The 24,726-nt window shown below is 47.5% G+C and overlaps 1 protein-coding gene across 11 annotated transcripts in view; it reads right to left on the minus strand.

The window, feature by feature from the left end:
• DAPK1 (death associated protein kinase 1) overlaps positions 1 to 24,726 on the minus strand; it is a 207,534-nt gene that overhangs the window by 20,589 nt on the left and 162,219 nt on the right. For 10 of the 11 annotated variants that reach the window (XM_016961086.3, XM_016961085.4, XM_016961088.4 and 7 more), the window contains 3 exons: positions 17,080 to 17,157; positions 6,461 to 6,683; positions 1,352 to 1,540 (listed from right to left, as the gene is read on the minus strand). In XM_016961086.3, coding sequence (XP_016816575.1) covers positions 1,352 to 1,540; positions 6,461 to 6,683; positions 17,080 to 17,157 — 490 coding nt within the window. Of the gene's footprint in view, positions 1 to 1,351; positions 1,541 to 6,460; positions 6,684 to 17,073; positions 17,158 to 24,726 lie in introns of those variants that run through there. The other variant, XR_008537098.2, reaches the window with a different exon arrangement.

Consider the following 24,726-nt stretch of genomic DNA (forward strand, 5'->3'; position numbering starts at 1 on the left):
TCATTTGTACCCTAAACCTCAGCATCATGCAATATGACCAGGTAACAAATCTGCACAGGGACCCCTGAATCTAAAATACAAGTTGAAAAAGAAAGGAAAACAAAAATGAGCAAGAACCTGCATGGAAATTTCTCAAAAGAAGACATACAAATGGCCAACAGGTAAATGAGAAAAATGTTCAGTATCACTAATCATCCAAGAAATGCAAATCAAAACCACAGTGAGACACCCTCTTACACCAATCAGAATGGCTATTATTAAAAAGACAAAAAAAAAAAAAAAATAGCAGAAGCTGGCAATGATGCAGAGAAAAGAGAATTCTTATATACTGTTGGTAGAAATATAAATTAGTACAGTTATTATGGAAAATAGCATGGAGATTTCTCAAAAAGACTAAAAATTGAGCTAACACATGATCTAGTAATTCCACTACTGTGCATTTTTCCAAAGGAAAGGAAATCAGTATATCAAAGGGATACGTGCACGCCCATGTTTACTTCAGCACTATTCACAATAGCAAAGATACGGAATTGACCTAAGTGTCCATCAAGGAACAAATGAATAAAGAAAACGTGGTATACACATAACAGAACACTATTTATGCACAGACATAAAACAGAATGAAATCACGTCATTTGCAGCAACATGGATAGAACTGGAGGTCATTATGTTAAGTCAAATAACCCAGGCACAGAAAGATAAATACTGCATGTTCTCATTCACATGTGGGAGCAAAAAAAGTTGATTTTATGGAGGTAGAGAGTAGAATGATAGATACCAGAGACTGGGAAGGCTGTGTGTGTGTGTGGAGGGGGGAATGAAGATAGGTTGGTTAATGGGTACAAACATGCAGTTAGATAGAAGAAATACATTCCAATGTTCAATAGCAGAATAGGGTGACTATAGTTAACAATGCGTTGTATTTTTCAAAATAGCTAGAAGAGAGGACTTGAAATGTTCCCAACACATAGAAATGATAAAAACTCAAAGTGATGGACACCTCACATAATGTGACTTGATCCTTACATACACATTCTATACATGCAACGAAATATCACACGTACCCCATAAATATGTACAAATATTATTAATTTACTCAACAGTCATTTATCAAGCACCTACTGTATGCCAAGTGCTTTACTAGGCGCTGACAATACCCCAGTGTTTAATTTCACTGTTTAGGGATGGTAGCCAGCCATGCTTCAGTCCTGGCTCACTCTGAATATCAGTCTGTGTTGGATTTCCTTCTGGAAGTGACAGATACAGCTCAGGACAAGCTCCCTTTAGGGATGACTTACAGCCCTGTTGAAGGCAAACCTGAGGTCCTTCCCTTGGGGCAGGCAGGGCATACCATTCAAATAAGCGTTCTGGATGTCGATGGCCTTGGTGGACTGGTCATCGGCCGAGCAGTGCGGGTGGTGGGTCGGGGCCACAAACACCTCCAGCATCCCTTTGGTAAGACCCGGCTCGAACATCATGCTGCGGCTCCTCACACTCACGTTCTCGCAGCCTGGGTACAGGTTGTTGATGCTCACTGAGACTGCAGGATGGAAAGGATCACATGAGTACTCGATGGGGGCAGCGTGTGCCTGTCTCCCTCCCAGGCTGGCCCTGAGGTTTCCTTTTCTGGAGCACGCCTCTGTCCCCACCCCAACTCTGGCTTCAGGCTGAGTGTGTCTGCCCTCACACGTGCAGGGCAGCAGTGTTCCCAGCAAGGCTGTGGGCTTTTCCGCTTGCTCTACCTCCCCACAACCTTTTCTGCCCCGCCCTGTTGCCCGGGTGGCTGGTCCTAGGGATTGTGTCTCTAGGCTGGCTTGCCATGTGATTTCTGCTTAGGGTCAGCCAACGGGAGGCTGTGGAGAGGGTGGGAGGACAGAGGTCAGGTTTCTTCCCTTCTCACTTCCTGCTACTTCGCTGATACTCGCAGTCTCTGTCTTCCTCCAGCTCCCACTGAGCGACTTCTCTCTCTTGCACATGAGATTATTATTGCAGGTTAAATGGAAAATGATTTCAGACAGTAGCAGGCCATAGCATTAAATAATGCTGAATCACACACTGTGAAATTCCCTTGAAGGCCTTTCAGTTGTTCTTGCAGCAAGTCTCCACTTGAGGCCTTCCGATTTTAGCATTTCCTCAACACCTGCTCATCTTCCCTTTTAATGAAGAGGGTGTGGGCATTGGCGTTTAGCTGGATTTTATTCACATTGGTTGCTGTTCACTGCATTTATTTTTACAGTGACACTGGGTTCCCATTTACGATAGGGATATTAACTGTTTCATTTTCAAATCAATGTATTTTAGTACATTTTAAAAAGTGAGTCAGTTTAAAGGAAACATTATGTAAACAATGGTGAACTTGTGGGTGTTGTACGGGAGCTGAATAACAGTCTGGGTCCCCTGCGTTTGGGCATAGAGCCTGTGCTTCCTCACTGTCTCAGTTACTCACTGGCCTGCCCTGCTCCCCGTCTCTCCCACCAGGCTTGTGCAGGCAGAAGCTGCCTTTCTGGTCAGGGCTGTGACCCAGGGCCCACAGAGGGTGCTCTGTAAGAACCTGGTGAACGAATTGCATCGGAGAAGGGATTCATTGATCTTAACTGCAGTACCATTGGTTTACCATTAATACAATAGACATTGCGAGGCACTAAAGAAGTGACCATTTCACCTGGGTATCTGACTTTAAAACAGGCGATCCAAACACCAACGTAATCCCTTACTTAAAGACCAAAGAGTTAAGACTTTGGACATGGATAATGGGGGTATCCAACGGAGGGGATGAGGAGAAGAGAAGTGGATCCTAAGGGCAGGATTAGGTACAGGGAAAGGAGAAAGGGCACTAGGAGGGCAAGATTTATTCTGAAAAACACCAACACATATTCTATTTCTGTAGGAAAGTTGGCAGATAGGAATGTAAATAGAAAACAAAAGCAAAATGATGTTAAGTCTTGATGTCAACATAGCTGCCATTTTAGTGTATTTCTCTGCATATTGTTAATCCCAGTCTGACAAAAGCTGCTGGGTTGCCCAAGAATGGGTCTGTCCATTTCCCTGTGACCTGGAATCTGTGTCTGGGTGCCTGCCTGTCAGGAACAAGCCTTCTTTTAGTGGCATGTGGCCGTGTGCTTAATGAGAGCAGACGTTGGTAAATGGCAGTCATTCCTGCTCCTCGGTGACAGTTTTCGTTGGGAGGATAAAAGGTTAGGACAGGCTTTGTACAAGGTGTTATGAAAACAATAATTTCATGGGGAAGCACTGAAATCCCAGGAAATCATTTTTGTTAACTACTGCCCCCTGGTGGTGTAACGTGACGGCTCCCAGGAGACCCACTTTACCTGGTCACCGGGAATTCCTCCCGCAGGCTCCTCTCCGCGGGAACAGGAATGGCTTCTTCAAATACTCTTCCTGGACATTCATGCCTCCTATGACCTTGGATGTTTTCCTTCCCACAGCTCAACAGCCACAACCCTCAGTGTCCCCACAGCTGAGTGATGTGTGCAACAGAAAACTTCGAGGGCACCCCGTCCTGTCTCCTGGCTGGGAGCTCAGCCTTGGCCTCCAGCGTTCTCAAGAGAACGGCAGTGGAAAAGGGCCAAAATTCTAAAAGCAAACTTCTTGCTGTCTGATGATATAAATGTCGCCATGTAGGCATCTCTCCCATTGAAGGGAAAAGGGCCTGACAATTCTAGGAGAGGTCACTGGTGTCCAGAGCCCTGGCCTGAAAGAGACCCCAGCACGGCCTGCCAGGCACGAGCAGTGCCCCCTGGCAGGTGACAGTGTTGCTGCTTCAGGAACCAGGCCCAGTCCCTGGAGGCATGCTCAGGGGCGGCAGTTCCTTGGGTGTCTAACAAAGCCACGCTGCTCCGTTGGCCCCCAGCACACATACCCTCTGCCAGAGTCCAATCTCCCCAGGCCGCCCTCGCGGTGCCCTGTGCTTGTGCCCTGCTCTGCATTTCCCGGGCACTGTCTGATGCTGATGTACAAGCTGTGAGGGCAGCAAGTGCCTGGTGACCCGCCCAGTCCAGAGATGGGGGCATCTTGTCTGTCTTATCCACCTCCAAGTCCAGCTGCTGAGCTATGCCTCCTGCCCAGGGATTCCTCAGCCACCAGGCTTCAGGGGCAACCACCAGCGCACACTTCCTCCACCAGGGGCAGGCGGCACTGACTGTGGGGGCCCAGGGATATCAGGACAGCCGCCTCCTCCCCAGACCCCACGGCTGGGCTGAAAGCAGCTGGCGTGCCTGCACCTTAGGGCTCTCATGCAGAGGGGCTTCTGTCCCCGCGCCGGGACCCCCTCCCTGATCCCTGGCTAAAGATGCTGTCCCCATGGTGGGGCATGCAGAAGAAGGGTCACCCTGAGCCACCCTTCACCAGGAACCTGCTGCAAAGACCAGACACAGATAATGAGGAGAAGCAAGGCCATGGATACCTCACCTCTTGAGGCCAAGGGCAGAGCCACAGGTGACTCCCAGGACTCCACAATGGGGGCTCCTGGGCATCATCTGCACACCCACTTAGGCCTTGCAAACTTTCCAGATCATGACCTCATGACCTCTCTCTCTCTCTGTCTCTCTCTCTCTCATATCCCACCCTCCCAACCACAGAGGTTCAGGCTGCAGTGCCCTTAACCACAGCAGGAGCGCGCTGCCTCCCTCTAAGGGAGCAACTGAACCCCACTTAAATCCTCAACTAGAGCAGAAATCACACTGGAGGCCAGGTGCAGTGGCTCACGCCTGTAATCCCAGCACTTTGGGAGGCCGAGGCAGGTGGATCACAAGGTCAGGAGTCTGAGACAAGCCTGGCCAATATGGTGAAACCCCGTCTCTATTAAAAATACAAAAGTTAGCCTGGTGTGGTGGCATGCACCTGTAGTCCCAGCCACCTGGGAGGCTGAGGCAGGAGAATCACTTGAACCCAGGAGGCAGAGGGTGCAGTGAGCCAAGATCACACCACTGCACTCCAGCCTGGGCGACAGAGCGAGACTCCATCTCAAAAAAAAAAAAAAAAAAAAAGAAAAAGAAAAAGAAAAAAAAATAATAAATTAATCTTAACTTTCTGTCACATTTTTTCCATTATCTACTTTTAAATTTTTTGAAGTTTTTGACTCTTTTGTAATAACATTTAACTTAATATGCAAAGACAAAAAACAAAAAATCACACTGGAAAATGGAAAGGTATGCCTGTGAATTCTTTATGCAGGGTGTCATTGACAAGCACTGGCTCAGGCACCAGATGTTCTGGGATTTGCCACCTGTGCGCCTCAGAGAAGCCAACTGACCCCTCAAGGCTGCAGGGAAATAGTGGTAAAAACACCCCGGAAGCTGTCACGTGGATTAAATGAGGCGTCCTTCAGACCATATTTCTTCCAGTTCCTGGCACACAGTGCTCTATAAATATTGACATATGTATCAGCAATATAATAATACAAATTATAACTCTAATTGGTTTTTCTTTCTTCTCCTCATTTCAATTCTATAGCTGTGTTCAGAGAACAGAAGTTGAAAAGGGAATATAAATCTCAGCCAACTCTCCGCAGCTACCCATGCTCCCCAGCGTCCTCCCTCACTGAGGGGACGTAAGAGAAACACAAACTTTAGCATCAACCTGGGGAACAGACCTGGCTCTTCTGTGACATCATATACAGAGAATGAATCAAGGCACAAAGCACAAAATTGTCCTGGTTTAGGAAACTCTTGGAAGGTCTCTTATCTTTCCACAAACTCACTCGCTCTGTCTAAAGGAGGATTCAGTTGGAATCACACCCAAGATTGCATCATTTTCTCTTGCTCACCGCCAGGTGTTTCCTGACAGCCCCCTAATGTGAATCAATAACCCTGTCTGTGGAAGGCCCGGAAGGCAGCAAAGCTTCCCAAGGAGGGTGGATGTGACCAGAGAGACCATCCCTGAAAACCACTAAGGAACCTCTGGAAACCTCTATCCAACCTTGAACTGAGCAGGATGGTGCTTCCTGGAAATCCCTTTTTGTTGCTCTATGTATCTACAATACTGGGTCTGCCTGTAGCACTCCAGAAAGAAGGATAAGGGGTGAGGACCCTTCTTGGGCTGGTATTGGATCTGTGCTATGCTTGGACTGTTTGAGTTTGAGCTCTTTTTGTCTCTAAGGCCAGAGCCCTGAGTAGAATGCAATGCAATTTGCAACTGTGTGCCCAAAGCTGACTGTGCAAATTCTGCAGTTTGCACATTTATGAGGATGGACCTTTGTGTCTGTGGCTGTGATTTCAGTGAGGCCCTTGTTTTGCTACTGCCGAGTCAGTTTGCTACTGCTGGACAACAGGCAGCACACACAAGGCCACCAGCCAACCTGGACCTGAAAACCACTAAGGCCACAGGGTCCAGTATAGGCCAAGTGACCCAAACACAACTCCCTTCCCCCCTAGACCTTGAAAGGAGAGAGTGCAGAAGCCAACACCTGCTGGAGAGACGGGGCCAGCATGGAGGTTCCTACCTGTGGGCTTAGAAGCCAGGGGTGAAGGTGGGAACCTGCTGGAGTTGGTGGAAGACAGTCTGGGCCGACGCCTTCTGAAAAAGCTCCTCAGCAGCCCACACTTGAGAGATTCTACAAGCGTGGTTTTCCCGGATCCCGAGTGGCCAAACAGCTTGAGCTTAATTCTTGGCTGCAGGTTCTGTGTGGGTCGGAGCTGCTGGATGAAGAGTCCTCGGTGCGTATCCTGAGCATGGATGAGAAAGAGCCAGTGAGTGACAGAAAAAGAGGCAAATAATGATTCTCAAGATTCCTAATCCCCGGTGTGCAGTTTTTACCCATGCTGAAGATATGTTTCTTTTTTTCTTTTTTGAGACGGAGTTTCACTCTTGTTGCCCAGACTGGAGTGCAATGGCACGATCTCAGCTCACCGCAACCTCTGCCTCCTGGGTTCAAGCGATTCTCCTGCCTCAGCCTCCCGAGTAGCTGGGATTACAGGCATGGGCCACCATGCCCAGCTAATTTTGTATTTTTAGTAGAGACGGGGTTTCTCCATGTTGGTTAGGCTGGTCTCGAACTCCCGACCTCAGGTGATCCGCCCACCTTGGCCTCCCAAAGTGCTGGGATTACAGGTGTGAGCCACCGTGCCTGGCAGTATGTTTATTTCTATCTCCAATGAAAACTTTGAAAATTCAGGTAAAATTCACATAACATCAAAGTCACCATTTTCAAGTGTGAAATTCAGAGGCTTTTAGTGTATTTTCAGTGCTGCACGACCATCACTGCTGTCTCCTTCCAGAACATTTGTGTCACCCCCAAAAGGAAGCTCTGTACCCGTGAGCAGTCACTTGCCATTCATTCCCCTCTTTGCTCAGCCCCTGGCAACCATAGAGATGTTTTCTGCCTCTAAGAATTTGCCTATTTCCATTGCATTTTGATGCATGACAAGTTGGATGGAGCAACTGTGAAGCCTTCCATTTGTGTGTGTGTGTGTGTGTGTGCGTGTGTGTGTGTGTAACCCCCACACTTTATTTAGAAATTTATCAGAAAAACATAATTGGATGGCCCAAATGTCCACTTCATAACTGTAGGTCTGGAATAGGAACCTTATCTTACTGTTAAATAGCTACTAGCACTTTTGATTTAACTTCATGGCAATGTCACCTGCATGTGAATATTAAAAATATCTACCATCACTTTTGGTTTCAACCACATGACAACCTAAGAAGCCTAGGAACAGACCTACAACAAATCGGGTGCGTTGGCTCACACCTGTAATCCCAGCACTTTGGGAGGCTGAGGCACGTGGATCACGAGGGTCAGGAGACGGCTAACATGGTGAAACCCCATCTCTACTGAAAATAGAAAAAATTAGCCGGGCATGGTGGTGGGAGCCTGTAGTCCCAGCTACTCGGGAGCCTGAGGCAGGAGAATGGTGTGAACCTGGGAGGTGGAGCTTGCAGTGAGCGGAGATCACGCCACTATACTCCAGCCTGGGTGACAAAGTGAGACTCCATCTCAAAAAATAAATAAATAAATAAATAAATTTTAAAATATTAATATATTACTAAACACATAAAATAAAAAGGATAATCAAAAATTTACCCTAATCGATTAAGAGGCTGAAAGAAAATGGAAAGCCAGGAGATCAAGAAAGTTAGAAGCCTTCGATTTAATCATGAAATAGGATCAGCCCTGTCTGACCAGCAAGAGCATCTGTCCCTCTCTGTGTGGAGGTGTCTGGATCCTTTAGGGCAGTAATGGGACAAGAGGATGAGAGAAGGGGCACTCCAAGGTACAAGCTCCATGCTGCAGAGGGGGCTGGGAACACAATATCCTCATTACTTTCTTCTTTTTCCATCCGATATGGAGAAGCAGGAGCCTCCACAGAATGAAATAGTTCACTACTCACTCACTCCTTCATTCATCAACCAGCATTTAGGGAGGCCCTCCAACCCCATGCTAAGCGCAGTGCTGACAACAGGAAAATCTAGATTCAGCCCAGATCCATGGTCTTGGGGAGATACAGACATGTGAACAATTTCACATCTAATACCAAGTAAGAGCTTTTAACAGGATAGTGTAGGCAAGGTGTTCAGTGCACCCAAGGGAACCTGCTCAAGGTTTACATGATGTGGCACTGACCATGCCACCCTGGTGTCACACCCCCTCACAGGCCACCATCCCTTCCCACCATTCCTGCCCTGCTCCCTAACAAGGATCTGTTTGGAGCCGTGAGGTGCAGCCTGAAGCCTCTTCCTCACCCTTACCCAGGAGGACCCCCTCTGCTTTAACCTGTTTTGTGGGTTCTCACAAACCCACAAAACCTGTCTTGCCTGCCATCTCCTCCTGGATGCTTCTTCCCACCATGTGTGGCTCTCCATGGTGACCCCCGACCTGTAATTATGGGGTGCTCTGCCCTTCTAGACCAGGAGACCATCTGCGGGGACAGACAGAATTCCCAGCCCTGGCAGGTGTAGAATCTCCATAAACCAGTGTCATATAAATGACAGAACTCAGAGGGACCCACGCAAGGGCATCTCCATGTGATCTACACCTGGCGGGACCATTCCTTCAGTTCTAAATCCTGGGAGGCGCTCACTTACTTCTGATCTCCTGATCTCTTCCAGCAGCAAAAGCCAGTGTTACTTTTGCTGTTATAACTGCATTGCTACAATCTCATACATAACTCTCCTGAAGGCTTTGATTTTCCTATTTCCATTTCCAATTCCCAAGCCAGGACCAGACTTCCTCAACAGGAACTATACTGACCCCTGGTGGGCACTGTGGAAATCTGAGGTGGCATTTTAGTTCCCACAATGTTGAGGGGATATTCCTGCAGCCAGACGCTGGGTGTCCAGACACCCTGTAACAAAATGCCCCTCACAGCGAAGAATTCTCCTGGGTCCCCTGACTTCTGAGCATCTGATGAGCATTTATATATGAGAAAATGCTCCTATATAATCATCTGAGCTGAGAACTTAACTACATTTTACACATCATCCACAGGGTTTTGGGGGCAGTATTTAATATATACTGAGTTATCCACGAATGCTGCTATTTTATAGATTGGCAAATAACTACACTTTGCTTTTTTCCTTTTATCTTTGCTGAGTGCTGTCTCCGATTTCTGGACATCAGCTCAGCATGCTGCTGTGGTGCTGAAGCTGCCATCCCAGCCCTCCAGTGTTCGTGGGCGTCTGTGGGGGTTGCACTCAGTGATCCTGTGCGTGAGCGCAGGGACCTGCCGGGTTTCCCAGCCTCCTCCTGCCTGTGTCCTAGCACATGCATGCTGACATCCAGCATATTTCACTATGCGCATGCTCCCACAAGGTCTGTGTTATATTACAGTTAGGGCATGCTACTGATCTTTTGAAACTATCTGTGTAGTAGGTGCGTCCCTGTCTATAAATTCTACAAGGGAGCATGACACAAGGCGTGTTGTAAAATGCTGGGGCAGCTGGGGTGGAGGCCACGGCACCAAACCATGATCTGTAGAACACGAGGTGGTCTGTACTCTGGTGTTTTCTTCTGACCTCAAATCCCAACAGGTTCAGAGACAGAGCACAAAAGGGAAAGGAAAGGGAAGGGCTGGGAGTCTTGATAGCAATGTCCCTGACTGATTACCTGAATCAGCAAAAAAGCTGGACAGATTCTATTATAAGGAGTTACACATTGGGGGTGGCAGCTGTCAGGCTGGAAGGAATGGGGCTCTGAATTCTCCCCAGCGCCACGTGCACCAGGTGCGCCCATGCTGCCGGGCTGCCACTGACCCTGGAGCAATTCCACCTCCCAGCCTACTCCAGCCTTCCGCAGCAGCCCTGGGTCTTCCTTGTGAGTCCAAGGCTATACCCACACCACGCCATGCATGAGCACCTGAGCTGCGTCCACTGTGCTGAGCAGTGGTCACCTTCCATGGTGAGCATCCCACGGGGTAGATGCAAACTTCCCCATCTATTCCCTGAACGCAGCTCCCGCCACACAGAGATTCTTGGTACCGGCCCGAGTCTGCTTCATCTGAGACCAGGGGAAGGCAGAAAACTGCTCCTGGTTAAATCCAGTCACTGGATCCCGGGTGCCCCCATTTTGGTAAAGAAACTGTGCCATGAATCTGCCTGCAGCTCTTTCTTCCTGTTTTGTGCCTGTGGATCTTGACATTTTGAGCTTCAGCACACACATCTGTCCTGTCTGCAGGGATGGGGCAAGCTCATTCCTTCTGCAGGAGTCCCACAGGCCCTTCCACTCTCAGGAGACTCGAACCATGGTCAACTACAGACACCGCTGCCCCTGTGAGAGGCTTCTAGAAGCGACTGAACCTGCAGGCTGATTTGCTCCTGCATATGAGGGCAAGCTATGCCTGTGACTTCCCTGTACTGACAGTCCAGCTCATTCCTTCAAATTCCACGCAGGGCAATGCTGGTTCAGAAGCTCCTGGCAATCTGCCTGTTTCATGGGCCAGCACAATAAATGCAGAAGGAGGGAGGAGGCAGCAGGAGGAGTTGAGACAGATGTGTTTCCTGTCTGCAGCAGTAACTTCCACGTGCATGGCGCCTTCCAGCTCATGCTATGCCTTCACTCACATTCGCTTTTAATTACACAAATGCAGTTTACAGGTGGTGAATTTTTCAATCTGGGAAACTCCCAAATTGTTTTCATTTTTCAAAATATTCCTGGCCACCTTTCTTCACTGTTGGGTCTTAGGTTTAGTAAAAGCAAACTACTTTTTTTTTTTTTTGAGACAGAGTCTTACTCTGTCACCCAGGCTGGAATGCAGTGGCATGACCTCAGTGCACTGCAACCTCCACCTCCTGGGTTCAAGCGATTCTACTGCCTCAGCCTCCCGAGTAGCTGAGACTACAGGCAACACCACCATCTCTGGCTAATTTTTTTTTATTTTAATTTTAATTTCTTTTGTAGAGACAGGGTTTCACTATGTTGGCCAGGCTGGTTTTCAACTACTGACCTCAGGTGATCTGCCCGCCTCAGCCTCCCAAAGTGCTGGGATTACAGGTGTGAGCCACCACACCCAGCCTACTTTTAATTTCAGGCTTACGGAAAATCTGATTTGAAGGATGGCCAAACAAAATAAAAATAAGCCAACTCCTCAACCCCCTTGAAATTCTTATTTTAAAATCAGATAAGAATGGGACTTGCAGTGATTATAGTAAAAATGGGTGCTGATATAAAAATCTAGATCAACCCCTTTCTCATAGAAGGGGTCCCTCCTTTCTTCTAGAAGGAGAACTGGGTTTGGCTGACCAACAACACAGTCCTCAGGCAGGTTTGGACAGCTGCACAGGGCTCTGTTACTGACTGAGCACAAGGAAGTAGAAGGTACAACTTCCTTCTGTGATAAGGTGGTACCTACAGCCAAGTGCGGGCTCTCAGGGACCCCCAAAGCAATGAAGAACCTATCAACAACCTTTGGTAGGGAGAAGCAGACTTCATCTCTAGCATTTGCTGATTCCTGTGGTGCAAATGCTCCCTCCCTGGCTGATTTCAAGACTCCCATGTGATGTCACCAGGTTGGGAAGACAAGCTCGGCTCTCAGGGACAGCACCAGAGGCTCCTGCACACCACTGCCCCAGTTCACTTAATGTGGAGGTGCGTCAGAGTCGATCCCATGCAGCTCAGCCCTGCCCCAGGTTCCTTCTTCCCCAAGAGCTGTAGCCTTGGCCTCAGCAGTCTTCAGTGCTCCTGCCCCTTGAACTCTCCAGTGATCAAAACAGCCAGTCCCTCTCCCCTGCACATCTTCCACTGCCGTGGGCAAACAGGATGATTTTGGTTCTATTTCCAGATGCCAAATCTCATTGCTTCCCTAGCAAATATAGTTTAAAGACACATTCCTAGGCAATGTCAACTGATGAGAGCTGAGAGCGTAGATAGAAAGTATTTCTTTTGCTCAGTTGGCCCATTTGGAAACCAAATAAAATGGCACGCAATGTAGGGCCACCATCCTCAGCTGTCCCAGATACAGACCTCTCCCCAGGACTGCGCTTTGGATCAACCTGCAGTGGTTCTTGCAGAGTGTGGTAGCACCCTAGGGGTTGAGAGAAAATGTGTGGAGGGATTCTTTTGGTTTTCACAATATGGCTGTAGGGAATGCTAGCATGTTAGATGCTTGGAGGCCAGGGACAAGAAATATCCTGCAAGGACAGGGCCTCCCAGTCACCCAAACTGCCAACAGCACCCAGTGAGAAACACTGGGGAATATCAAGGAGAAATGACATGGAAAGGAAAATGGTCCTAAGATGCTCTGCAGGGTGAATGACTTCTTCTTTCCCTTCCCCTCCCCGATCATGTACCCGATTGTCTCCTCCTCCAGGTGACCCGAGTTAGAACTGCAGGTCAGTCCCCTTCCTGGTGCCCTCCACAGGCACTGCCTGCTCCTGGGCTCCCCACAATCCTCAGCGATCCATTCTCCAAGGAAGCTGCCGCGACAGCTCAGTCATTTCCAATAACCAAATTCCAGTACCGGGTGTGCCCAGGTGCCAAGCAGTTACTTGCATGGAGATTTATATTCATACACAAGGAAGAAAGACCGCAATTAGCAATGCTTGGCAGACAACTCCTCCCATTATGGCTAATCAGGAGCTAACGTCGAGAGCCCACTGAGGGATGGTGAAGACAAACAAATTCCAGGGACTCCTTGAACACAGCATCTAGAAGATTCTGAGGGAATTAGAACCCTGGGCCTCCCCATAGGAAGGCGATCCCTGTGCACTACAAAGCAGGTGGCTCAGCACAGGTACAGCAGCCAGTGTGGAAAGGACATATCCCACCTGGCCAGGAATCTGCCCTGGAGCCCCCCGAGCCCATTGATTAAAAGCAGATCACAGGTATTTCCAGGTCAGGTCAGGACCTCAGGTCTGCACTGATTAGCATGTTGCTCACCTCTTTGAATCCAGGTTTCCTGCAGCAACATTCCCCTCTGTAAACCTTGGGGATGTTGTAAAATCACAGTGCCCACCACACACACTGAGCACTCGATGGTGGCTGTCATCACAAATGACACTCAGGGTGCCCAGCCACAGGGGCCACTGCTGCACCTCACAGCTGTTCCAGAGTGGTCTGCGGGGTTCCAACAATAACAGGAAACACGTGGTGCTTACTGTGTGCAGGCAGTGTGCAAGGGACATCATCTACATCGAACCATCCAACCCTTATCACGGTCGTGGGAGGTAGCAGCTGACTCAACCATTTGACAAGCGGGAACACTGAGGCACAGAGCTGTTGAACAGCTTGCTAGCTCACCCAGCTAGAGTGTGGCGGAGCTGGAGTTGGATCCCAGGCCATCTGACCTCCAGTCTCTGCTCTCAGGCACTACTCTGTACTTTGCTTCTACATAAAGATGAGGGGGCACTTTTCACTGGACTCTGGGTGCTAAGGGGGATGTTGTCCTTTAATTAGGGCATTAAGATGACTATTCTGACCAGGTGCAGTGGCTCACGCCTGTAATCCCACTGCTTTGGGAGGCCAGAGTAGGAAGATCACTAAAAGCCAGGAGTTAGAGACAGCCTGGGCAATGTATTGAGACATAGTTGCTAATACAAATGTTAAAAATTAGCCAGGTGGGTGTGGAGACACGTGTCTGACGTGCCTGTAGTCCTAGCTACTTGGGAGGCTGAGGCAAGAGGATCACTGGAGCCCAGGAGTTTGACGCTGCAGTGAGCCCTGACTATGCCACTGCACTCCAGCCTCAGCCGCAGAGCAAGACCTCATCTCAAAAAAAAAAAAAAAAAAAAAAAAAAACAAAGAAGAAAAAGGTGACTATTCTTTTCCTTGACCTCTCCTTTAGAGAAAAAGACCACAGGATAATGGTAAAACACAAAATAATATTTTGTATTTTATAGTTTTTTCTATTTTATAAACTATAAAATATATTTTATATTTTTGTATTTTGTATTTTATAGCTGTAATAGTCTACTTCCCAACTCTTTTAAAAATCTAGGCACCAAAAACAAAGGTACCAATGGATAGAAGAAAAGAAAATCCCAAACTGAGACAGGGTGAGAGCCCGCCCCCAGAAACTCAGAATTCTAAATGGGAACAAGCCCCTTTCACTGAGGATTTGGAGGAAGTGCCGCAGCAAGGTGCTTTGCATCTCTACTCCTCACTATGCCAGTCATCTAAGCAGGCTGCAGATAACGGGGACAGAGGACGGGAGAAGGACCTTCCACCCACCACCGATCCGACCATCCCCGGCTAGTGCAACACTGCTCTCCCTCGGTCCTTTTTCTGAGCATTCCTTCACTGTTTCCAGACTCGTCCAAACAGTGGGTTTGCATCTCACACAGTAAGCTACTTTTAAGTCAAAGAAGGGACCATTGCTAAGGGGGCATGGGCAGCAGAACACAGCACAGCCCACGAGACGCCTCCTCCCTCTGCATGAGGTGGGTTTCCCGAGTGACCTGACGCGGTGTTGCAGGTTGCCTTGCTGCAGCTGAGTGTCTGCCTCACAATGAGCTGACTGCAGGTCCCCCTGGCCCCTGCTCTGTGATACAGTTTCTTAGATGGTAAACAGCACTCGAAGTTGAGAGTGAATGTGGTAAGCGGATTTCCAGAGGGCGGTAGTGGTAGAAGTGCTGGCGCTGTGTGAGCTGAGCCAGGGCATCACATACCTGGGAGGGCACAGCATGGGGATTCAGGGATGCAAGCCAGGTGCCAGGTGCTGCAGGTGGGTTTGCAGCCTCTCTGTGTGGAAACCTGAGCACACCTGACCAAGCAGGCTTATGCACTCGGTAAAGCTATGAGGCCTGTCGAAGAAGCCTTTCACCCTTCCTTAATAGTGTTTCTTCCTACTAGTGGACCATAATAGAGACCTAATAACTAACAGGAAAAAAAAAATTGTGCTCTTTTAGCCTGTGCAAAAACCAGACTTCTCTTCTCCTTTCACTATCAATGGATGCTGCCTGGGTAATGGATGTACACCAGCCTAGAGGCGTGAGATTCTGTGCCCAATGCAGGGCCCCCTGCTATGCAATCCAGCAAAAGCCAGAGGTTGCAAACCAGGGCCTGTGTTGTGTCTGGTTTGGCTGGTCCTCTGCTTCAAAGATAGTGAATTTTAAACTTAGGAAACTCTATGAAAAGGCTCATTCTTGAATGGTAACCACGACTCACGGGATCTCCCTTGCCCCTGCTTGTTTTGCCTGTAAACGAAAAGGTTTCCCTTGAGTTTCTAGTCCAAATTCGCTGGCATAATGACACAGTCCATAATGGTACAGAGTGAGAAATCACTGAGCCCATAATTGTAATTTATGAATTTCTGGTAAGAACAGGTGAGTAAGGCTAGGGAAATTTTACCTCACTTATCTCTTTCTGGACTTTCCAGGACAAAGGGGAGACTGAATCGCAGCTCTCAGAGTTTATTAACATCTGCTCAGTGCCTCTGAGGCCAGTTCTCAGAATCCAAAGCAGAAGGGTGTGAAAATCAATCACCCATGATTTTACCCCTGCCAGGTCAACTCCAAGGGGTTTTAATATGCATATGTGAAGTGTGTCTCTCCAAGTCTATATTCTGCATGAGGAAAGAAATTATCCCAATCTGTGGCCCCCCCTGCCCCTGGCAAGACCACAGGACACGTATGAAAATTCAAACTTCAGGGACTGTGAAGGTTATGACCTCACCACTTCTCCCCAGGCACTTCTCGGTCTATATGGCAAGAACTTTGTGGGATATCTGGAGCATATTTTGGACATTATCTTCTCAGCAAGCACTTAAACCAAATGAATTATCATTTTATTTCTAGATAGTTTGTGGTTTTAAAAAAATGATTACCACTGTTATAACATTTTTTAAAAAATACAGTAATTAAATTTTTTAAAATACACTAATGTTTAAAGAAGAAAATGTTGAGTATAATAGCAAAATCGAAAAACATCACTTCTATCATTTTCTTTCTATGCATTTTAACATAGTAGAGATTATTACATATATACAATCTGTCTTCTGCTTTGAAGCCCAGTGACCCCCCCACCCAAGCAATAAACTCCTATTAGTAAAACTTCTTAAAATATTTAAAAGGCCAAAGCCATTCTATTCTATGGCTGTAGGACCCTTTACTAGACATTATCGTGGGTTATCTGTGTTTCCAATTTTTATTACTGTATTATAAATAATACTGCGGTGAACATCTTTAAGCATAAAACAGAGTTCCTAGATTAAAGGGTATGGCTATTGTGAAGTCTCCTGACACAACTGTCATGTTGTAGGCTGGAAAGGGTGCACCTGCCTTTACTTATTTTTGTCATGTTTCTTTAAGCCTCAGAGCAACAATGTTTGATAAACAGGAGCTTAACAGCCATCTTGGAGCTCAAACATAAGAAGGAAAGAGGCAGAGTCAGCGTCCTCATCCCCCGCTACTTTGTGGGAGTGGTTTATTATAGAGAGAGTGGGAGAAGGAAAACCAGGCACAGCAACTGCAAACATGCTAAATGATTTCCAAGTCCAAGTAGAGAAGAAAACAGATAGGGAGCTGATGCATTTATACCGACTGACATGCAAACCACAGGACAGGGACCACTGTTCCTAAAACCTGGCTGTCTAGAGCCTCATTTTGCTCATTCTCAAATAAGGAAAAAGTCTGAGACTTTTTCACATAAACACGGGTAGAGAACTTCAGACCTATAACAGAACTTCTCACCTTTCGAAGTCTTGCAAGGAGACCTGCTACGTGCTCGTGCTGTTCCGATCTAGCAAGATCTTCTGCCGTCTTTCCATCCTGTTGGAGAAAAATGCATTAGTTTCTTTTCTCTGAAAAGGAGAGCTGTGTGTGTTCCATACGCCAATTCCATGGGTCTGAGGCAGAAACAAGCATAGCAGGTGTGAGAAGCAAGCCAGGTGGACAAAGAGCACGTCTTGGTGTGTTTCTCTGGCTGTGCAATCCTTATTTCACTTGATTGTCCAGGACAAGAAGGTAAGAAGAAGGAACAAAGCACATGTTGGTGTCTTCCTTTCCAATAGCGACACCTTTCAGGTCCACAGGTTTAATCACAACTCAACAGCCTCCTCAGCTGGCTGGTTCCTCCCTGTCCTGAACCCCTCTCTCCAATCTCCAATCAGGCAGACAGTAAAGATTCTCATTAGGTGCCAAATTCTAGTTAGTGCAAGCTACTGTGTCATAATCCTTACAGGGACAAACCCAGCCCTTGCATGATACCAGCTCCTGGTAATTACTGTGCATTTCAAAGGAAATACTTAGTTTGACAGGCAATTTTGATTGAAAGATCTTTTGGTGAACAGAAAACAAGGAAATAAGAGTCCACAGCACTTTTATGCTTGCTTTTTATTTAGAGATTTTTCATAGGCTGCAGTTTCACACTGAATAAATTTGTTTCTGTATCTACACCATGAACATACACGATGACAGCAAGTATTTATTGAACACCACCTCATAATATGTGCCCGACCCAGCTCTCAGTGCTCTGCAAGCCTCGGTCCTTGAAGTCACCCCTGAGAGGCAGAAGCTGTCACTGTTCCCCTGCCACTGGGGAGAAAAGGGACATGTAGGGGCTGTTCTGTTGCAGTTTTAGAGATCACTAAAAATTCAAAAGTAGAAAAGATGAAAAGCAATTTAAAAAAATGAAAATGAATGTTTTTTTTTAAATAAAAAAGTAAGGATTTGTTTTATCTATCAATGTGTATCAATAACAAAGTTGCATCCCTGTAGAAGCTTAGGGATATCCGAAATCTACTTAACAGCAACCTCTCAATTCCTCAACCCAAGTCACTCCCGGAGTCATGCCTGGGGTCCCATTCAGACACTATTGCTCAATCTTGCCAACACTGACATTTTGCACCAGGCAATTCTCTGTTGCTGGGCCTGTCTTGTGCCTCTTAGGAATTTTAGTAGCATCTCTGGTTTCTACACACTAGGTGGCAGTAGCACCCCCTAACTCCCAGTTGTGACAACCAAATAGGCATTGGCAGTTGTTGGGGGTGGGGGCAAAATTGCCTTGCTGAGAACCACTGCCTTAGGCTGCTGGTTGAAGCCCAGGTGGCTGCTCCGGTGGAGGCTTGCTGTGCAGTCAGAACTGCCCGTCTCTCTGTTCCTTTAAATTCCTGAAATATCCCCCAGTGGGCAGGCCAGGGCTTCAAGCTTGCTTTGGGGGTGAATTAGGTGCCTTATCAGACACTGCATCTCCAACCAGGGATCCATGCCAAATGCTCTAGTTTTTTTGTGGACACAAGAAAAGTCCATAAAGAGAAGGGGTTCTCCATTACACTCTGGAATCACCTGTAAAACTTGAAAATATCCTGTCGCCCAGCTCCCACACAGACACTGCTGTCAGCAGTATGGGGTACATCCTGGGCTCCCAGGTTAATTCTATTATGCAGCAAGGTTTGGGAACCACTGCCCTAGTTAGAAGAAATCTGAGCCTTGACTGAAGTTTCCTGCCCCCGACACATCTGAACAGGATGTTCCTCTTGCAGAGCTCAGACGCGCACAAAACACAGGCAGAGGCCTTTCACCGACAGGATGAACTCTCCACTGTTCAACCTCTTCAAAGTCAAGAGAACCACCATCAACAATACTTCCTCACAGCCAGGCATGGTGGCTCATGCCTGTAATCCTAGCATTATGGGAGGCTGAGGTGAGTGGATCATCTGAGGTCAGGAGTTTGAGACCAGCCTGCCCAACATGGTGAAACCCCGTCTCTACTAAAAATACAAAAATCAGCCAGGTGTGGTGGTGCATGCCTGTAATTCCAGATACTCAGGAGGCTGAGACATAAGAATCGCTTGAACCTGGGAGGCAGAGATTGCAGTGAGCCAAGATCGTGCCACTGCACTCCAGCCTGGGTTACAGAATGAGACTCCATCTCAAAAAAAAAAAAAAAAAAACACACACACATATATATATATATAAAATAAAAATGTTTCCTCACATTTGCACTGCACTTTACAGCTTGCAAAACATGTCGCTCTAAAGGACACTATTCAGACTTTCAACAGAAATGCCTGGCAGTGCAGGAGACAGTTTGAAGTTGGGAGAAGACCCAGTTTGAAGCCCTGAACCCACCCTTCACCGGCTATGTGGTGGGTCACTCAGCCTTCCCAAGCCTGGGTTTCCTCATCTGCAAGATGGAAAATGGCACCCCCCCTGCACAGGTTCTTGAGCAGGTGAGAGAAAACCAAATGGAAAGAACCAGCACAGTGCCAGGCACAGAAGAAGCAAGCAGTGTTGGAAATTATTCATAGAAGAGCTGAGAATTGCCCTAACTACCTGGCCTTCTGTCTGAGAGGGAAAGGGGCAGAAGTCAGATCTCTGCATTTTGGTCTTGGCTCTACTGGACACCCCGACGGAGGCTGCAAAAGCAACACTTACACTTGCTGCCCTCCTCCTTACCAACAGGGCTCATGGACTCAATGAAGTGCATGCATTCAAAAGATATAGAAAGATGGCCAAGTGTCTCGGCACTCAGCCGTCCATCATCTCAACGTGAGCCTTGGGGACCAAGTGGCTGCAGAAGGGTGAGTTGGGTCCAGAAATCACGGTGTCTCTTGTGCACCAGCAGCCCACAACACTACATTCTAGACTGTGGGCAGTGATTCCCAAGTTGGCCCCATGACATAGAAAGAAATCCATGGAAAGGTGAAAGGCCACTTCACTTATTGTGTTCAAGAAGCCAGAGCCCCACAGGCCAGCCAGTTTTAGGAGCCTGCCCTTCACAGACATGCTGCTTATTGACGTCTGGGGAAATGCTCACAGTCATGACTTCTAGTGACACGTGTAATATGCTTTGCAAAGGAACAGATGGGGTTTCAACTGGGGCAAGCACTGACAGGGAAACCTATTTGTGTATCCCCAGTGAAAAGATTATCTGAAAGAATGTGCACAGTCATTTAAACATCTTTAGATAGTGTTGGGGAAAATATGGATTTTTTTGTTAACCTACAGAATTATAAGGGCTCATCTACTTAGCACTCGGTCAACAAACACTCCATGTCCTGCCTGGACTATGGTGCCATTCATTTTTTCCTTCCTTCCTTCATACTTTCATCTAGCAGGTATTTACTGAGTGCGTATTATGCACAGGGCTATGGATACAGCAGTGAATAAAACCAACAAAAGTCCCTATTTTCATGGGATCCAGAATCTAGTGGGGAGAGCCAACAAGAAACAAATAGGTGAGTAAAATACAGTAGGTCAGGTGGTGATAGGTGCTATGAAGAAAAATGGGGCAGGGGAGATGAGGGGCAGTCCTGGGGGTGGGGGAGGGATAGGATTTAAAATAGGGTGGTCCAGAAAGGCCTCCCTGAGAAGGTGAAGCTCGAGTCAAAACCTGCAGAAGGTGAGAGAGCAAATCACATGGATACCTGGGGAAGAGCCGCTCAGGCCCAAGAATAGCAAGTGCAAAGGCCCCGGGGCAGTGGATGGCCAGCACTTTTGAAGAATGTCAAGGAAGCTCATGGGGCTGATGCGGAGGGAGAGGGGAGGAGGCGGAACAGGAGATGGGGGTCAGGGAGGCAATGTCAGGGGCAGATCCTTGGGGAAGCCCCCATTTGAAGGGCTCTGATACCCATGAGAAGTTGCTAGAGCATCTGAGCAAGGAGGACGAGATCTCACTTACGTCTGACCAGGCGGCTGCGTGGGGACCAGGCTGTGGACAGGTAAGGGTGGAAGCAGGGAGCCCACTTAGAAGGCAGCAATGAATTCCCAGTGATTCCTGCCCAAGGGCTCACTCTTGCTGGGAGAAATCAGGATACGATTCCAATAGAGCAAGGAAGGCCAAGGGACTACCAGCCCACAGGGGCAAATCACACACACCGGAGAGGCTGGAACAGAGGAGGTTTCCTGGGCTGGAGGTGAATGTTGATGGATGAGGAGGAGTGGGTGCCACGGAGTCTTCCCCGAATGTTATGGGCTTTGTGCCCACATGCCCTTAGCGGGCATTCCAAGTCTCTCTCTGAAGGCAGAACGCCATCAGGTACCCTCAGGGCAGAAGTGGGCAGAGAGATGTGTGCCTGTGTGTGCTGATGCTGTGGGCACACTATGCACAGGGGGTGAAGGGGGAAAGGGGAGCTCCAGGGTGAAAGAACAGCAGGTGACAGCTCCATGATGGGGGAGCCGGCAGGGGCTTCCCAGGACCCAGCCACAACTGAAGGGGTGAAGAGGGGAAGGGGAGGCTGGGCAGAGGCTGCGGAGTTCACATCCTGAAGGCAGAGGAGCCCCAGATGGAGGTGAAAAGTGGAGCCCACCGAGTGGCTGGCATTTCTAGAAAGATAAACGTGGGGCTGGGATGGACTGGTCCCAAGGGGCAGGAGGCTACAGTGCAGGGGTAGGTTAAGAGTCCGACTGGTCTGGAGGAGACTAAGGTTAAGGGTGACGTCCTTAACCAGGTAGGGGCTGGAGGGGCGGGTGCTTCGTGGTCATGGAGAAGTGGGAGGAGACTTAGTAGGCTGCCGGCTAGATGCAAACAGGTGAGGAGAGAGTAAGGAGGGTTTCCGTGATCCTGGGCAGAGTGACAGACAGGTGCTGAAGCCCTTTGCAGAGGCTGAACACTGGGGAGGAGGAAGCACAGAACTGGAGGGAGGGACCCTGGTGTGGGGGGGCCGAGGGCCTCTGAAGGTGCTGTGTGAGGCTGGCACTCAGGGGCAAGCAGGGACCAGAGACCTGAGCATGGGCCTCAGTGTTGGACAGCTGCAAGTCTGGGGGCCAGAGAGGGCCAGGGGGATGGAGAGGGAGAAGATGGACCAGCAGGAAGCAGAGGCCTAGGGAGAAGCAGGACACAGGGACTTTCTCAGCCCAGGCAGGATTGTCGGGGCGTGCCAAGGGTGCCCAGTCCTGGGGATATCCAGTGAAAGAGGCTTGGGGGCAGCAGCTAGGGCTTGGGTGGAAAGATAACAAGGAAGCAAAAGGAAGAGCTGGCTTCAAATCAGGGAGGGGCTCACAGTGGGCGGGAGCGGAGGCAACAGCTGGGCCTCCAGGTTCATGGTGGCTTTGGGGTGGCTGGGAAAGTTCTATTCTTGACCTGCGTGGAATTCAAAGGTGTTTGTCTTATGGAAACCCACTAAGCTTTATATTGGTTTATGTGCTTTTTTCTATCTATGTTTTATTTTATAGTAAGACAGTTTAGAAGGAAAGCTGTCAGGAGGTGAGTGGGGACTCTGCTGAGGGTTACGTGGAATGGAAGGCAAGACAGTGGAGGGTGCAGGAGTAGGGGAGGCAAGGACAAAGTGGGGACAGGACGTGCAGACTTGTTCAGGTCACCCTGGCTGAGGACTCAGCGGAGAGGGAAGGTGGCAGCAGGGGGCGCTGGTGGTCAAGGGTGGTTCTGAAGGAGAGGAGGATGGAATTGCTTCTGGAGGGTAGGAGGAAGGCGTAGGTACTGGGCCTTCCAGGAAGACCAGAGGCCCCTCCCTAGGCCTTGAATCAGCCTGAAACCTGGGGAGTAAGGATGCACTGTGAGGGCACAGAAGGAAAGCTTTGTATAAACCAAAGAATGTGAAAAATCTCAATAATTTAAGAATACTGGAAGTCCTCGCCAGATCAACTAGGCAAGAGAAATAGAGGCATCCAAATTGGAAAAGAGGAAGTCAAATTATCCCTGTTCACTGATGATATGATTTTATATCTAGAAAACCCTGAGGATGTCACCAAAAAATTCTTACAGTTAATAAATTAATTCAGTAAAATTTCAGAATACAAAATTAACATACAGAAATCATTAGAGTTCCTATATACCAATGACGATCCAGCCCCAAATCAGGAAGGCAATCCCATTTACAATAGCTACCAAAACAAAAAACAAACAAAAAAAAAACTAGGAATATATTTAACCAAGGAGGTGAAAGATCTCTACAAGGCAAACTAAAAAACACGAATGAAACAAATTATAGATGACACAAACAAATGGAAAACATCCTGTGCTCACGGATGGGAAGAATTAATATTGTTAAAATGACCATACTGCCTGAAACAATCTACAGATTCAATGCAATCCCCATCAAAATACCCACCTCATTTTTCACAGAATTAGAAAAAACAACTCTAAAGTTCATATGAAACCACAAAAGGGCCTAAACAGCCAAAGCAATCCTAAGCAAAAAGAGCAAAGCTGGAGACATCATATTGCCTAATTTCAAATTACACTAGATGGCCATAGCAACCAAAACAGCATGGTACCCACATAAAAACAGACAATGGAATAGAACAGAATAGGGAACCCAGAAACATAGCCACATGCTTACAGCCAACTGTTCTCTGACAAAATGGATAAGAACATACACTGGAAAAGGGGCACCCTTTTCAATAAAGGGTGTTGGGAAAGTTGGATATCTACTTGCAGAAAAATGAAACTGTATCCTTCTCTCTCACCATTTGCAGAAGTCAACTCAAGATAGATTAAAGACTTAAATGGAAGATCTTAAATTATAAAAATACTGAAGGAAAACTCAGGGAAAACTTTCTAAACATGGGTCTAGGCAAATAATTCATGACTAAGACCTCAAAAGCATACGGAACATAACTAAAAATAGACGAACAGGACTTAAACTAAAAGCTTCTGCACAGCAACAGAAATAATCAACAGAGTGAACAGACAACTTGCAGAATGAGAGAAAATATTCGCAAACTCTACATTCGACAGGGAACTAACATCCAGAATGTACCAGGAACTCAAACAACTTAACAACAACAACAAAACCCCCCAAATAATCCCACTTAAAAGTGGGCTAAGGACATGAAGAGATATTTTTCAAAAGAAGACAAAAAGCCAACAAACATGAAAAGCATGTTCAACATCACCAATCATCAGAGACATGCAAGTTAAAACCACAGTATCACCTTAACACCAATCAGAATGGCCATTATTAAAAAGTCAAAAAATAACAGATGTTGGAGAGGATGCAGAGAAAGGGGAACTTTTATACATTGTTGGTGGGAATGTAAATTAGTACAATCTCTATGGAAAACAGAGAAATTACGCACAGCAACTTCTCAAATGACTAAAAATAGAACTCCCATTCATTCCAGCAACCCTACTACTGGGTATCTACCTGAAGGAAAGTAAATCATTATGTCAAAAAGATACCTGCACTTGTATGTTCACTGCAGGACTATTCACAGTAGCAAAGGTAGGGAATCAAACTAAGTGTCCATCGACAGAGGACTGGACTTAAAAATTGTGGTATATATACACAATGGAATACTACTTGGCCATTAAGAAAAGGAAATCAGCCTGGGCGTGGTGGCTCACGCCTGTAATCCCAGCACTTTGGGAGGCCGAGGTGGGCAGATCACAAGGTCAGGAGATCCAGACCATCCTGGCCAACATGGTGAAACCCT

This window comes from Pan troglodytes, chromosome 11 (assembly GCF_028858775.2).
Source record: "Pan troglodytes isolate AG18354 chromosome 11, NHGRI_mPanTro3-v2.0_pri, whole genome shotgun sequence".
Lineage (NCBI taxonomy): Eukaryota > Metazoa > Chordata > Mammalia > Primates > Hominidae > Pan > Pan troglodytes.